The 16,553-nt window shown below is 46.3% G+C and overlaps 1 protein-coding gene across 1 annotated transcript; it reads right to left on the reverse strand.

Annotated features, from left to right (window-relative positions):
* Positions 1-8,584: 8,584 nt before the first annotated feature.
* LOC136482024 (uncharacterized) lies at positions 8,585-10,002 on the reverse strand. The gene has a single exon (XM_066479277.1). It carries the CDS (start codon positions 9,898-9,900, stop codon positions 8,890-8,892), a length of 1,011 nt encoding a protein of 336 aa, XP_066335374.1. The 5' UTR covers positions 9,901-10,002; the 3' UTR covers positions 8,585-8,889.
* Positions 10,003-16,553: the final 6,551 nt, after the last annotated feature.

The following is a 16,553-nucleotide window of genomic DNA, read 5'->3' on the forward strand; positions in this document are numbered from 1 at the left end:
GATGTCTAAATTATAATTATTAGAATGAATTCAATTCTAAGATCCAAACGGGCCCTTAGATATTTCTAGCGCTGCCAGTTGGGAATAATACATATTTTATTTAAGCTAAAAGATAAAATTGTAATTGAACACTATAATATCGAATCCATCAGATCTATAATTATGTTCATTTTAAAATATGAATATAAATATCAGAAGTGTGCTATTTGTTTCGATAGCTAGAGACGACACTAGGGACGTATATAACGACGATTGTCTATCTCAAACTCAAGTGATTCTGGAGCTGACCAGGCGTGAGATCGCGACGTTTCACATAGGACAAGACATGAAATTGAGCCAAAAGATGAGTTTATTAAGGACTAAAATGCACTTTGATAGACCATTGATGAACTTAAATCTAAAATACAAAGTTTATTAAGAACTAAAACAGTCATTTTGATAGATTACTTTGATAGTTCTAGGATGATTCTGAGTCTAAAAGAAAAAAAATTATGGACAAATGATTATTTTGAAAGTTTAGGGACAGAAGTGAGGCCTCGAAGGATAGCTGATTGTTGACATTTCTTAGCATCACCTTATTAGTAAGTTATCATTTCTATCAATGATGCCAGAAATATTTGTTGGTAATTATTAATGACACTTGTATATTCAGGAAATAACATATATATTAAAGTAATCTGCAAGCGCACAGATAATATATCATTATAGCATTTCACCCGAAAGTATATCAGGTATCGTTATTTATATTTTTCCACATGAAGGAGCGGTAGGGTGGCTAGAGATATTGACAAATATGTATACTTATGATGTAATCATTAACTCAACTCTCATGCTATAACAGGGGTAAGTTAAATAATAAATAAATGATAAGTGTAAGGCTTTAATAATAATCCAGAGATAGAAATAGATATTCATAAATGTAATATGGCTAGGCAGGAGATTATTTAAGAGAAAAGATTCCTAAGTCATTTCTTAATTACTAAGTCTTTTGTACACTCTAGTATATATACTTTCATCTATAGCATAACTAACTTTGTATCTACGCATAAGGAACATTATTAAGGAAGATCAAGAACAGAGCTTGATTCCCTTCGCAACGGGTTTCTACTTGTTCTACAAACGGGGAGTAGACTACAAAGGACTCAACAAGAATGTCACACTCACGATCTACCACATGGCCCAGAATGTAGGGTGCCACTGTGGCTGCACACGCCGCCCTGCTGCGCTGCCCTGCTCCCCTGTGGCAGAACCACCCGAAGTAACACACCTTCAGAGGCGCTCGTCTTCTACCAGACACTAAGCATCCCGAAAGCGAGATACATCGAGCGGATTCCGTCGAGTACACCCCAAGGGAGAACTCGAATAATCCACGTTTTTCCTTCAGGATCCAATAATGAGAACGAGTTTACCATACTTAGTCCATTTAATACAACCAGAGTTCTTAGAAATGCATTATTATAGTACTAAGTTCAGAGTACGGAATTTAAACATCGGAATTACAATAAACATCTAATGGTAGAATACAAGGATCCGTCTGTGCCCACCAGAAGAATCCTCAACACAACAGCTACTCTTCAAGCTACACCTGCAACAGGGTAAATAAACCCTGAGTACACAATGTACTCGCAAGACTTATCCGACTAGTGCGCAATGCTGTGGTTTCAGCTCAGACATGTGATGCCACTGCACCCCGAGCGGAAACGACGACGGGCGGCGGAGCTAGTGGAGGGCGGTGCGCACCGCAGCAGTGACGCGACAGCAGCGGCACCAGTGGCTAGCGGAGCAGGGCAACGCAGCAGGGCTGCGTGTGCAGCCACAGTGGCATCGGCAGCAGCGCCAGCAGCAGTGTGCAGCACGTCAGGCGCTCGGTCAAGGTGGCCAGCGGCGCCCCAGGCTTGGCCAACCGGCCCAAAATGTGCAGTGCATGCTTTTTAAAGCGTCAACCATGACCCATCTAGCCCGGTTATGACCCAACCAACTCGGCCTAGCTGAAGATGGTACCTTAGGCTACTGAACGGAGCCATATACTTGGACCAAGGTAGACTAGAGAAGAAATATGAGCATGCCAAGTGGATACCTATCAACCGGTGCCCAAACAACCTTTTTTTAGCTTTTTGTAGCAATTAATTGATGATCAAAGCACATACTAACTAACCCAACCCCTAAACCATTGACAAGTACTTACTTGGATGCAACCCACCAAGCAAAAATATAGCACAAGCCTTTAGCTAAATTTTCCAGAATTAATTCGCTAATATAGCATTGTCACACCGTTTTCAACTTTGAAAATTTGCTAAGTCTTGGGCTGAATTTTAATCCAAGTTTCATCTCTGAGCTATTAGAAATACTATCTAACAATAATATTTTTCAACAACAAGTATTTTATTGACATCTACAAAGTTTGTACCTTCAACTTTATTTAAGTGTCACATAGGTGTTTTATATCATTTTTGTTCAATAAAAATTAGTTTACAACTCTACTTGATAATTACGTGAATCATGGAATAACCTCCCGATTTACATTTTATTAATTATTTTGCATTAGGAGACTTCACCAAAGCATTCCAACACATGCATTAACACATAACATGATGCTCATGTAGTGTTTTAGTGAGTGGTTTACAGTGTAACACCGAGGGTGTTACATCGACCACTTAGCTCACTCGAGTACTGAGCTAAGCGCTTTACGAACTCATGCATAAATTCATTATCAATCATGACTATATTAAGCATACTACCAAAGCAAAGTAGGAACATAATAAATAGAAACATAGTATTGAAATAGCATAAGGTCACAAAATATAGAGGATACAATGGCTTTACCAGCCTCTAGACGACGAATCCAGAATCCTAAGCAATAGCCCAACTCTACTTGAATCTTGCTAGCTAGCCTATACTAGAACTTGAACAATTGGAGATCTATTCTACTCTCTCTGGAAACCCTAACTTCTGATCCTTCTTGACTTAATGATCAGGGTTATTGATTGATGCCCTCGGTGGGTGGCAGGGACTGGTATATATAGGGGGTAGCGTCAATCCTGGACCATCGGATCAAACTGACTTGAAAGAACGACGGAGATGCAAACCTAAGGCGGTGGGAAACCGATGTAGCGAGGAGGGACTGACAGGTGGGGCTAGACCCACCTGTCACCCTCTCGTGGTCTTCTTCGGTGGAGTACCATCTGGTGTCCTCTGAAACCTTTTGGAGCAATTTTCATCATAGATAATTGCGTTTAATTCTGACGATTGGGTCCACCTTGATGAATTTCTGAATAAACCATACTAAAAACACAGATTCACCAAAACTCATGGAATTTGTTAGTTTAAACCCCTAAACCTATGTTGGTAATCATTTTTATGCATTTATACAAGTTATGTTGGCAGTTTGTGATGGATGATAACTACCGTCAACACTGATGAAGATGACTATTGTAACTCAAAATATCTTTTTTTAACGAATCAGGCAGGAGAGCTACCGATTATATTAAAAAGCAGATGAAGCACAGACTGGGCAAAAATAAACAGATACAACTCCGATCAGTTGGATTGGGACATCAACACACCGAAACCCCCCAACTCAAAGAGGAAGAAAAAACAACTCTGGCCGGTTGGAATGGGTCATCGACACGATCCGCGGCAGCATAAAACAGACGTTTCACCACCACCAAACCACCACGAACTGGTCATTACACTGCGCCACCACCGTCGAAAGACAAAGCCTTCAAGACGAAAACACCCTCATCACCGCTTGTGCCGTCGTTGCCAATGATGTCCCACATCGAGTAGCCCGCTGCTAAGCAGGGCTACCCGCTGCAAGCCATGTAGCCCTTCCGCAATTAGATCCGCTTGCGCCATATCTAAAAACATTGTCCCACACCGGAGTAGCCACTACAAAGTAGGGCCACCCGCCACAGGCCGCTGCAAGCTGCCAAACCAACACAAGAGGAGCTACCTTAGGCGCACACCAAGCCGACCCGGCCCACAGAGATCCACGCACGTGCACCACATCTTCCAGTAGCCTAGTTGTCTCATCAAAGGTAGAAGTGCCACACAGGTCCTCTGACTGCCAGTCAGAAGCCTCCTTGCGCCGAAACAGCCGCCGCTAAGCGGGACCGCCCGCCGCCAGGCCACGCAGGTCACCTCGGCAATGCAAGTATGCTGGCCACCACCTCCCACGTCAGCCTCCTCACCAACTTCGTGGTTGCAACTGGCATATGGTCCCACCAGATCGTTGCCCTCCACTGCCAAGCAGATGTGAGGCCCTCCAATCGCCGCGCCAACTCCCTTCTCTTGACAGCCTTCTTCTGCGTGGACACCGCAAACTTGGATCCTTAACTAGGCCTCCATCTTCCTCGCCACGACGTTGGCTGCAGCAGCAGACTGACTGAGCATGAGTCCAAAACGACGCCTTAAGGAGGAAAACGACGCCACCGGCGTCGCCGTCAGCCTGATCAGAAGGTAAGTTTTCACCCAGGACACCATGCAAAGGGAGAGGACCTTTCGATGATCGCTTCCAACAAAGAAAACAGCGCCCGAAGGTGTCATCGCCATCGGCCCAACAGGGGCAAAGCTTTCGCCATGGCGCCACAACCCATGCATGACAATGGTCACGGGCCGTCCGCTGCGGCAGCCGCCATGTCGTCATTGCTGCCCCACGAGTCGCCACGCGCGTAGATGCCAGCACACACCACCATGGCCTGTTGCAGCCACCGTAATCTCACTCGGCCACTGCCGTGGACCTTCCTCGCCTACGCAGATCTGGCCTCGCACGCTGGACCTGACCCTTCGCCACCGCTGCCTCCTTGCGCCCGCACAGGCACTGACCTACGCCGCCGCAGCTGTTGCAGGCCATCCACCGCACCCCCAGTGCCTGCTATCCACCCCTAGGCGTAGCACGCCGGCACCAAGCGAATCCGGCTCCAGGATTGCCGGATCTGGTCGTAGGGGAAGGAGACCCGCCCTGGTCGGCCGTCGCTGCATCCCGGCGACGCTCGGACTGCCGCCGCAGCCGGAGAAGGGCCAACGCCGGAGCACCGCGCACATCCGGCCCTAGGGACGCCGGATCTAGCTGCTAGGACAGGGAAGCCACCGCCAGCCGCTATGACCGCCGCCTCGATGCCCGAAACCACCGGTGCGCCCTGAGCTTGGGATGAAGGGCCCGCCGCCGCCTTCCTTGCGCCTGCACGGGCTTCCGGCGGGGCGCTCTGGCGGCGGCGAGGGAGCGGAAGATGGGGAGAGGGGTCGGCGGCGCGGTGGACGCTCCGTCCATGTCGCCCGAGGTGGATGACGCGGACGGGCGTGGGTTTCGTGTTTTTCCAATACCTCAAAATATCTAGTATATGCTGGTGGAAGGATGAATTTCATTCTCCGCTTAACCAAAAACATGTTTATCTTCCCAACCTATCTCATTCAAAAACTATTGGTGGTGAAGGTTGTTAGAGCATCTCCAAAGAGTTCTCTATTTTTCCTCCTAAAACTTGTCAGCCTGTTCGTTTGGCTGTGGCTTATCGTAAACGATCGTAAATTTCCAGCCAGAACAATATTTTTCTCTCACACAAACCAGCCAGCAGTACTTCTTCACGAACCAGCAACGATACGAACCCGCCAACCGAACAGGCTGTGTAGTTTTACAACTCCTAAAAAATATTGAGAGAGAGAAAAAAGCTATCTTCAAAAGTTTCTAATAAACAGAACAACTGCTAGTAGACCTATAAATCTGACAAGCCTTTGCCTACAAGCCCCTCTCTCTCGTATAGTCTATGCTCTCCCCTCTTTCGTAGCTCTTCTTCCTATGCCCCTCACTGGAACAGATAGCATCAGAATCTCCAGTGGCTGGGCATCTTTCCTTTTCCTGCCATAGGCCGTGACGAGAGCTTCTTACTTGCGTGCTTGCTCCGGCTATCATATTGCCTGCCTATGAAGCTCTCTGGCCAATGGAGGAGCTACTTCTTCTTCCCTAGCCTTTCTCGTCTCTGATTCGTCCATTGACCTTCTCGCGCCTTGTGTGAGTGCTACTACAAGCAAGCGATGGACATGAACGAGATCGGCGAGAAAGGGATGGAGGGCAACGCGTCCTCCGGCGCCGCCGGCATCCCGGTGGAGTGGCAGACCCAATTCAGCGCTGCCGCCTTCTCGTGCGCGCCGCCACCGCCGCCGCAGCAGCAGGTCCCCATGATGGACTCCGCCTTCGCGTCCGCCGGCCTGTGGGCGTCCACCTCCCAGGCCATGGCGCTCTCCGACGTCGGCGCCATGTCGGCCGTGTAGGGCGGTGGCGGCTTCTTGGCGCCGGTCCCTAGTTTCCTCCCGCAAGGCCTCGGCCATTTCCCCGTGGACTCCGGCTTCATCGAGCGCGCCACGTGGGCGTCCTGCTTCGGCGGCGGCGGGGTGATGGGCGCTACCGTTGGCTTCGGTGCAACTGATCATTAGCCCATGAACAACGCGTTCAGTGGCTCCTCAGAGGTGCTGTTGGATCACCAGAGGAAGGACGGCAACGAGAAGGGCAAGCCGGAGCTCGGCCGGAACGGCCACGACAGGGCGCGGGAGAAGGATCCGCGCAACTCAAGAGCCGCGTAAAGTTACGCAGAACTGGCTTAGTTTTTCCAAGTGACTAAATATTAGGAGGATGAATTAGGAACTGTTGAAGAAATATTTTTTTTTTCTGATTTTCCTAAAAACCAAGTATTAGGAAGGTAAATAGGCAACTCTTGGACATGCTATTAGTTTGAAAGAAACTCCGGATATTATTTTGGTCATTAGCACGATCCGCTACAACTGGTGGGAGCTCGATTGCTGGATCGTTACATAACTTACATTTGGGTCCAGTTTAGTTTCAGAAAATTTTGCAAAATTTTTCAAGATTCCCCATCACATCGAATCTTTAGACACATGCATGAAGCATTAAATATAGATAAAAAATAAAACTAATTACACAGTTTAGCCGTAATTCACGAGACGAATCTTTTAAGCCTAATTAGTCCATGATTGGACACTAATTGTCAAATAAGAACGAAAAGTGCTACAGTAGCATTTTGCAAAAAAATTTCGCCATCTAAACACAGCCTTGGTAATATGCGTGTTTGAATTGTGTGTTATTTTATATAGTCCAAAGCTCAAGCAAACAAGCCCTTTGTAGAAGAGATGATAGCGTAGTAAATCCTTATATTTCCAAGATAACACTCTCTAAGTAAACTCATCTTAAATCTCAAAGCAGCCGGTAGAATGGTACCGTTTATATAAATTCTGCTATATCGCTTTTGTGAGAGCAATTATAGCTGCTATGGACGCTATTTAGCAACTTGAGACCACAATGATAAATTTGAATAAAAAAAAGACAGACCTAGTGCCGAAGGCTCCCATATGAGTGGGGTCTGGGGAAGAGATAAATCGAGACAAACCTTTTCCCCGTAAAAATCTGCGGAGAGACAACTTCGAACCCGACCTCAATTTCTTTGCTTTAGGTATTTCTAGCGTTAGGCCGGTTGCGAATAAAAATAATATGTTTTTTATCTTAGCTAAAAAATATTTAGTTATTAAAATGAAACGATAAAATTATATTGAACAATATAATATCGGATCCGTCGGATCTATTTTTATGTTCAGTGTGCTATTCGATTCTATAGCTAGAGACGACGCTAGGGATACTAGCATCTAACGACGATCGTCCACCTCAAATTGTGAGTGATTCTGGAGCCGACTTGGCGTGAGATCGTGATGTTACACGTATCACAAGAGATGAAATAATTGAGCCGAAAAGATGAGTTTAAGGACTAAAATGCACTTTGATAGATCATTAATGAATTTGAGTCTAAAATACAGAGTTTAAAAACTAAAACAGTCATTTTGGTAGGTCACTTTGATAGTTCTAAGATGAAACTGATTCCAAAAAGAAAATTTTGAGCTGACCAAAATGACAGTTCCACCTCAAAAAATCTGTTATTAGCATGTGGAAGGATGAATTTCATTCTTCCTTTAACCAAAAACACGTTTTTCTTCCCAACCTTTCTCATTGAAACCTAGGGTGGTTGGTGACGAAGGTAGTTTGAAAGAAACTCTGGTGATCATTTTGGTCATTTGCACGATCTGCTACAACCTGGTGGGAGCTAGATTGCTGGATCGTTACATTGGGTAATCTGCGTGTTTGAATTGTGTTGCTTTAGTTTTACATATAGTCCAAAGCTCAAGCAAACAAACCCTTTGTAGAAGAGATGATAGAATAGTATATCCTCAGATTTCCAAGATAACAACACTCTCCCAGTACAGTCATCTTAAATCTCAAAGCAGCTGGGTAGAATGGTTTCCTTTTTCTTGTTAATAAATAAAGAGGGAAAAAAGAAAAGTGATAACACAAGAGTGCCTAAATCAAAACCCAGACGCCACACTCCAATCCCTCACTGATTTCGCTGTTCAGAGGAGCTCAGGTTCTTTGTGTCACCAGAAATGGATGTGAGATTTTTATAAAATATTACTGTCCATTCGTTCAAAAAAAAAGTAGTACTACGCTATTGTATTTACACACAGTAGAAAACACATGATGGTCAAAAAATAGCTTGTATAGTGGAGGCAATCCAATTCAACGGGACAACGACTAAAACGTAGGAGTGGCAACCAAACATCACCTAACAATGGCCATTGCTCACGGCATAAGCAGAGCTGGTTAACGTCGCTAAACTTTTTACAGTAGATATCACCAAGCATTAGCCTTACAACAACCGGTTACTGGCTAACCATGCATTTTTTACATGTAATTAACAACCTCCCTCACAAACACACATCTCATACCATTTATATAACCCAGAAAGTTAAAAAAAAAGTACTTACTAATAAAAAAGGGTAAAAAGGAGTTACTACACGAGTGATCAGGGAGCCCCAGGTGAATACAGAACAGGCTGCTCAATGCACCTTCTTGGAGAAGAGCCCCTTGATGCCGAACAACCCGCCGCCGCCGCCGACGCCAGAGCCGGGGCCGCGGGCGGCGCCGACGTCCGCCCGCCGGCAGCTGACCTGGTGCCGGTACCCGATGCACGAGTTCACGCTCAGGTTCAGGCTGCGGACGCCGCCGCCCAGGCCGGGCTTCCGGCCGTTGTTGGCAGCGCCGGCGGGTTTCTCCTTGTGCTGCTGCTGCGGCGGCGCCCGCCTGTCGTTGAACAGCTCTGAGGCTGAGGCGACGGGGCCAGGCGCAGGCTTGGCCGCCGGGCGTCGGATCTGCCAGACCGGGCTGGACCGGCCCACCGGCACGCCGCCTCCGGAGCGGCCCGGGCTCGCCGCCCACCGCCGGAGCGGAGGGGCGCCGCCGGCCTCGCCGCGGGAGTTGCTGCGCGAGCACGGCGCGCTGCTGACCTTCCTCGCGGGGGGCCGCGGCTTGGACGAGCCGGACCAAGACCCGCCGCCGGCCGAGCGGCTCCGCGAGAAGGGCCAGATGTTGATGTTCAGCTCCGAGCTTGCGCCGCCGCCGGAGTGCCCGCCGCCCTGTTTCCGGCTGCCGGCGCCGTCCTTCCGCTTCTCCTTCTCCTTATCCCGGTCCTTCTCCTCGGCTACCGGCGCCGGCTTCTTGGAGAAGATGTCGGTCCAGCGCTTGGACCCTCCTCCTCCTCCTCCGGAGGCGGTGGGCGGCGCCGGGGACGTAATCGAGGCCGTAGGCGGCGCGACGGTCGCAAGAAGGGACGCCTCCCCTACCTCCGGCTCCGGCTCCAGTTCCGCCACGGGCGCACTTTGGCTGATGCCGCTGCCGCTGTTCCTGGACGCTGGCTTCGGTGGGAGGACGGGGAGCGGGAGGAGTACCCCGCCGGCGAAGAGCTCGTCGGCGCAGGAGGGCGAGGCGGCGGGGTTGGGGTGGAGCGGCCAGAACTCGAACTCCGGTGAGGAGGACGCGCTGCTGCTCCTCCTCGCCTCGGCGGCGTCCATGGCTGCCTGGGAGTGGGAGGAGCCGGCCGCTGTCTGCTTGCTCCGATTGCTTCGGTTCCCTGCGAGGTGGTGGAATGGGGAGGGGAGGTGGCCGCGCGCGGCTTTGTATGGGTGGGTACGCGAGGCAGACGAAGGCCTGCAACAGAAACCCAGTGCGAAATCCAAATCTAATACGCCTTCAACAACAGAGTAGCTATAAGAAACACTCGTTTTAGTTGTCAGAAGAGACATAATTTAAATTTAAATATTCTCTCTCCTAAAGATATGTACCTATTTACAGAAAGAGTTATCTTTTAAATCTTGTTATTAGAGAAGGCAAAAATAAATATTAAACCTTTTACTTATAGCATGAGAACCAAAAAGTGCTGTATCTTAGGTCACGGTCGCTGAAGACAGTCTAAGGCCCCGTTTGGCCGGGCTCTGGGTAGCTCCGGCTCCCGCTGCGAATCACTGTAGCTACACTATTCACCAAAGCCGTTTTTCTCTCTCCTTTCCTCTCTCACTGACACCACCGGAGCCGGAGAAGCTCGTTTTTGTGGCTCCCGTGGCTCCAGCTAGTGATTTCCCATTGCTTTGGCCGAAAGTCGTTGGGGTCACCCCCGATGGCACACAAATACTAATGTACACACATTGTCACATGAGTACAGAACATGGGGTGTTTGGATCTGGGGACTTGAACGTTCGGATACTAATTAGGAGGATTAAATATGAGATAATTATAAAACTAATTGCACTGTTGGAGACTAATTTGCGAGATGAATCTATTAAGCCTAATTAATCTATTAGCACATGTTTACTATAGCACACCACATTATCAAATCATGGACTAATTAGGTTTAATAGATTTATCTCACAAATTAGTCTCCATCTATGTAGTTTTGTAATTAGTCTATGTTTAATACTTCAAATTAGTGTCAAACATCCGATGTAACAGGGATTAAAGTTTAGTCCGGGGTATCCAAACACCCAGTCTTTAAATCCAAATCTTCCAAGTGTGCGCTTCTATGTCCTTGCTTCAAACTTGTTTTGATCTTGTGCAGTAGCAATCCTTCGCATCCTAGTTTACTTAGAAACTCTTGAGGTTAGGCCTTAAAGTTTGGTCTTGTGTAGTAGCAATCCTTCACATCCTCGTTTACTTAGAAAACTTTGATGTCAAAAGGAAGCCACCAAAGTGGGAATCCCACGTGGAACTATAAAGACAACACCTTCTGGAAGGAATATGAAGTAGCAACATCGTCATTGCCCGCCCAACATGAGAGGGATTTCACCCACAAGATCCACGTCGAGAGAGGAGGGGTGCATCAATAGACACCTCCAAGGAGTTATATGGCTCACAGAGGCATCGTCACCGTCAGCCCAACAACAACACAATGGCTTTTGCCTAGCACCCAACCCACTCCCAGCGACAACACACCAATGACTAGCATAATCGAGCGTTGATGGCTGCACATCGACTACGGCTACCACCACACAATCCCATATACCAATGAGGGAACGGGAACACAAATCCATCAATCAAGAGCAAATTGGAGCACCAGCAGCCTTCGCGGATGCCAATGCCCTGCACCACCACCGTCGATACCACAATGCTCGGTAACACTAGATCCATAACAGGGACTGTCGAATCCATGCCCAGAGTTCAGATCTAGACCCTAGCCATCAAGCTCAGCGAGCCTTTCCCTAGCACTAAACTAGGCGGACACAAGCTGTTGCTGCCACCAACAATGTCATGTCGTCGTCGTCTTGCCCACGTGGTCAACGACCCTTGACCACTCACGGGTCTCCTCGACGCACCGTTGCACGCAAGCTTCTCACTCTTCCATGGATTTGCTCCTACCCACGATGAAAGCAATGGATCCAGACAAGAGGACGCCGGATCTGGCAGAGCGTGCGCTAGCTCTAGCCAAGGGGCCAAATCAGGTCACCATCGTTGTAGCCCACGATGGATTTAGGGACTTTGGACATCGTCCACTCAACGCGTAGACCTCCAATGTAGCTCCAACAACGGCGACATGGATGTGGAGAAGCATCTTCGGTGCACCGAAATCAACCACGGATGGAGCAGCCGCCGCCTCCTCTACGAGAGCCTACTCAAGCCTAAGCCTAACAAGAAGAAACCCCATCGTCACCTTCCTTGTGGTTGCACGGACCATCGGCGACCCACTCAGGTCACGTCAAGACTAGATAGATGAGGGATGTGGATGGCAACGCAGTGATCTCGGTTTTCCGCCCAAGTCAAGTGAAATGCTTTTAAATGTTTTCTCTTAATACTTATTCAGCACCAAACAGAGTCATGCTATGCTATTATATAACCAAATCTTGACTCTAGTGAGATTTTTTACTTTTATTTGGGGAAGGTGGGGATAGCTGAAACTCCTCACCAAAAAGGAAGAATTGAAAATTGAGTGAGCCAACTGTGAGTCCCTGTGCTCGGACAAATATGATAGTATCAAACTCCGCTCTGTTGAATTATTATGACATGGCCAAATAGAACTTAGTCTAGCTTACTATTGGTTGAATTTATCATCAACATTGAAATATATGTAGTCTAATTTGTTGATCAATGAGTTATGTAATGCTATGATGAGATGCAATTTTATATATAACTACCAAATATGCGGATCCATTTGTAGGACAAGTTAATGGATGCTTATCTGTCTAACTTTGTGGCTGTGCTTTTTTAAACTTGTGCGTGAGGATTGTTGGTTTTGGTCATGTGTTTCGGAAATGTCCTTGCTCTTAAATTCATGACCAAAGGTTCTTTCCTTGTTTGTGATATAACATGTCATATTGCATTACACTTTTGTATATGCTTGTTCACACACACTTGTTACACTATACCACAACCCAGATTTAGCATCGCCAGGTGGGTCGTTATAAGCCGTTTCAGCGACCTACGGTCGGTCGTTATAAACCTATAGCGACCCTTATATCTGTCGTTGATTCTGGCGTCGCTATAAACTTTTAACGACCGACCGTCTAACGTTATGTAAACGATATAACGACAGACGTTCTAACACCTTTTATAAACTTATAACGACAGACTGTCTAATGATATATATTTATAGCGGCCAACTGCCCAACGCTATGCATACAAAAAAATAACATATAATATCATGTATTGTTTATATGTTAACCATACAATCAACACTAACCATATCATACATTCAAACAATACACAGTCATGGAACACATATAAACTGGACCAAAGCTCACCAGTTATATTAAAGCCGTCATAATATGTCATGCCATTTTACACACAATTCATGGCAAACAAGAGTTAATATGAAATAAGTTTGGTCAAAATGCTAGACGTACTAGAGATATTCGGTTCCACAACCCATATATCATAGTTTGCTTCCACTCTTTACAAAATGATCCACCTCTAGTAAGTCCAAACAAAAGTTTTCATCTATAGCTAGGATGTCCAAAACATGTCATCATGAGCACTTTTATCAAATCAGTGGCTGCAGTCTACTTCCAGCTATTTCCTCCCACCACCTGTAAATAAAAGTTGAAATTCATAAAAAAAACAACCAAAAACTTCATAAAAGGCACCAGTCAGCAGGAGGCACCAACACCAGCACCCAACACAAGGCAGCAAGCAGCACAATTGGTATTCATTGAATCAAAATTCATTTATGATGCATATTAATTTCAGATTTCATTTCACAGCCACCAGGTAATACATTGATCTACAATGGTTTCAACCCAAAAGGCACTATGCACGCAGCCACAACAGGGATCACATCTACTCAGGCATACAGGAATGAACACATCACAGCAAACCTGTTCAATGTAAACCTACCAGCTATTGCAGCTATACAAATGTAATCAGCATACAAGCTTCAGGATTTTCAAGATTATGCAAGTTGTATGATCTCGTAAATGACATGTAGATGGGGAAATTCAGAATAGCACACCTGTTCCATGGGATGATTTTTTAGTCTTGCTAACCTTGAGCTGTTAGAAGTATCAATGATTAGAAAATCAGGACACTCATTACTGTCCAATGTTGAAGTGAAATAGAATTAACGACTGACAGTCTGTAGCCAAAACAAGATATAGCGACCAACAGTCCATTAAGAATCTTTAATGTCCAACCTTCTGACGTTAAATTGGCATTTTTTACGACCCCCAAGTGACGTTAATTTTGAGCTGTGGTGTAGTGTTAGGCACCTCACTAATTCAAAAATATAGGGGGAGCTCTTTGAATTAATATGTGCAAATTTGACTTTACAAAGTCTCAAGTTGAATTCAAATTAATTGCACATATTATGGGGGAGCTGCTCATATAAGTTGGGGTTCAAAAGCTTTAAATTCTTTCAATCATTTGTAAGCCTAAGCTGGGTTGTAATCAACCATAAAAAAGGGGAGATTTAAAGTGCATTTGTCCCCGATGTGGGTTTTGTGTATTAATAACATCTAAATTAGGGACTAACGAAATTATCAAGTGATATTGCAGCTTTTAGTCCCTCGAAAGATTTAAAGGATGGTTTGTATGAAATGGTAAAAGCATCTAGGCCCCTAGTTGGGTTTTGGTGATTAATGACAACGCGAGATTACTATGACTAACGTGTGTTTTGTAGAGGTAATTTGAGTTAGGTCATGGTAATGACAATTGATTGGGCAATCATGGTTGTCATGCCCCTGACGATGGAAATCATTTCAGTTTTCAAAGGATGGACGACAAGGTTAAGGACGAACTAGTTCTAAGTGTCGTTTGGTGTTGGAGAGACACTTAGAGTAGTTTAGGACTTTGTTTTTCCTTTGGCTGTACTATTAAGGGGGTAAGGACTAGTAGCTTGACCTAGGTGAGTCTAGTGGGTTAGGTGTGGTGCACGCTTGTCAAAACTAGCACTAGGTAGCTCAGGAATAGCCCTAAGATCAATTGGAGTTAACTTCATTCACATAGGATTTTGAGTTAGAAGTGAATGGAGGGTCAAATGACTGACTGGACGCTGGTCTGGTTGTGACCAGACGCTGGAGGGTGAGTCCGATTAGTTCATTTGATCAACTAAAGTCGTCTGGTACTGACCGGATGCTGAGAGAAATGGGACCGGACGCCGAGGTCCTGCGTCCAGTCAACTCCAGAGAGGTTCTAGAGAGGGATTTACTTGATCGGATGCGTTCGGTCAGTGCTGACCGGACGCTGGTCAGGATCCGGTAACAAACTGGATGCTGAATAGCGAAGTGACCGAACTCTAGGTTCCAGCGTCTGGTCAACATTAGTAAGGTTCTAGAGAGTGTTTTTCTTGACCGGATGTGGACGTGTCCGGTCAGTGCTGACCGGACGCTGGTCAGAGTCCGGTCGCGGGTATAACAGACCGAAGCGTCCTGTCACCCTGATCAGAGCGTCCAGTCACCCTGTAGAATGCTGACTCAGCCTCGAAATGTTATGTTTTGAATGAGGGGGTATAAATACTTACTCCACTCGCCTAAGGGAGGTCTCTTGCCCTTTTGTTCAGCTGAGAAACACCTTGAGAGTGCAAGGAAGAGCAAGAGCCTAGTGAGGTGATTGAGATTTGAGAATCCAAGATTAAGGTCCTCATTAGTGCAAGGAGAGTAGCAAGTGTGCATCCACCCTTCTAATTAGGCTTGTTGTGGTCAAGTGAGAGTTTGTGCTTGTTACTCTTGGTGATCGCCATCACCTAGACGGCTCAGTGGTGATTGGGAGTTTGGTGATCATCCGACGGAGCTTGTGGATGACCCAACTCAAGTTGTGAGCGGTTGTGGGTGATTCACCGCGATGGAGTGTCGAAGAATCATCCCGTAGAGAGCACTTGATCCTTGCGCGGATCAAGGGGGAGCTACACCCTTACGCAGGTGCTCCAACAAGGACTAGTGGGGAGTGGCGACTCTCTGATACCTCAGCAAAACATCGCCGTGTTCCTTTCCCTCTCTTTACTTTAAGCATTTACATTTGAGCAATTCATTTCACGTCTTTACATTCCTAGAATTGCCATGCTAGAGTAGGATTGGAACTTAGGGTGCAAAACTTTTGTGCGGTAGAACAATAGAATCACATTCTAGGCACAAGGGGTGAAGTGGGCTAAGTGTAGGACTTAATTATTGCAAATAATTTAGAATTAGCCCAATTCACCCTCCCTCTTGGGCATCTTGATCCTTTCAATTGGTATCAGAGCCTCGTGGTCGCTAAATTAGGCTTAACCGTCTAGAGAAAGTTGTTCCACGAGGATGGACTTTCTCCTATCTTTGAGGGAGATGATTTTTCTTATTGGAAAATCCACATGGAGCCTTATTTAGAAGCTTTAGATGTTGGAATTCTTAGAGCCGCCTCACAAGGCTTCCCAAAACCTAAGGATCCCACACACCTTCAAGGCGATGGAGTTAATTATGAGAAATGGAATGCAAATGCTAGAAACACCATATTTAGAGGCCTTTACAAAGACGTGTTTAACCATGTGCGAAACCACAAGGACACCCATGCACTATGGTTGGACATTTGTGTGCTCCATGAGGGAACAAAGAGTGAACTTGAGGAACGCTATCATCTTGTTATGAAAAAGCTTAATTCATTTGATATGCTTCCTAAAGAAAGTGCTAATGAGATGTATTCACGCTTGAATGTTCTTATAGAGGAAGTCAATGGGCTTGGACTCACACAAATGCAACCCTCCGATGTTGTAGGA

The sequence above is a fragment of the Miscanthus floridulus genome, chromosome 9, assembly GCF_019320115.1.
Source record: "Miscanthus floridulus cultivar M001 chromosome 9, ASM1932011v1, whole genome shotgun sequence".
Lineage (NCBI taxonomy): Eukaryota > Viridiplantae > Streptophyta > Magnoliopsida > Poales > Poaceae > Miscanthus > Miscanthus floridulus.

Coding starts and splice junctions, on each gene's coding strand:
- LOC136482024 (XM_066479277.1), bottom strand. CDS start 9,900: ATGGACGCCGCCGAGGCGAGGAGGAGCAGCAGCGCGTCCTCCTCACCG.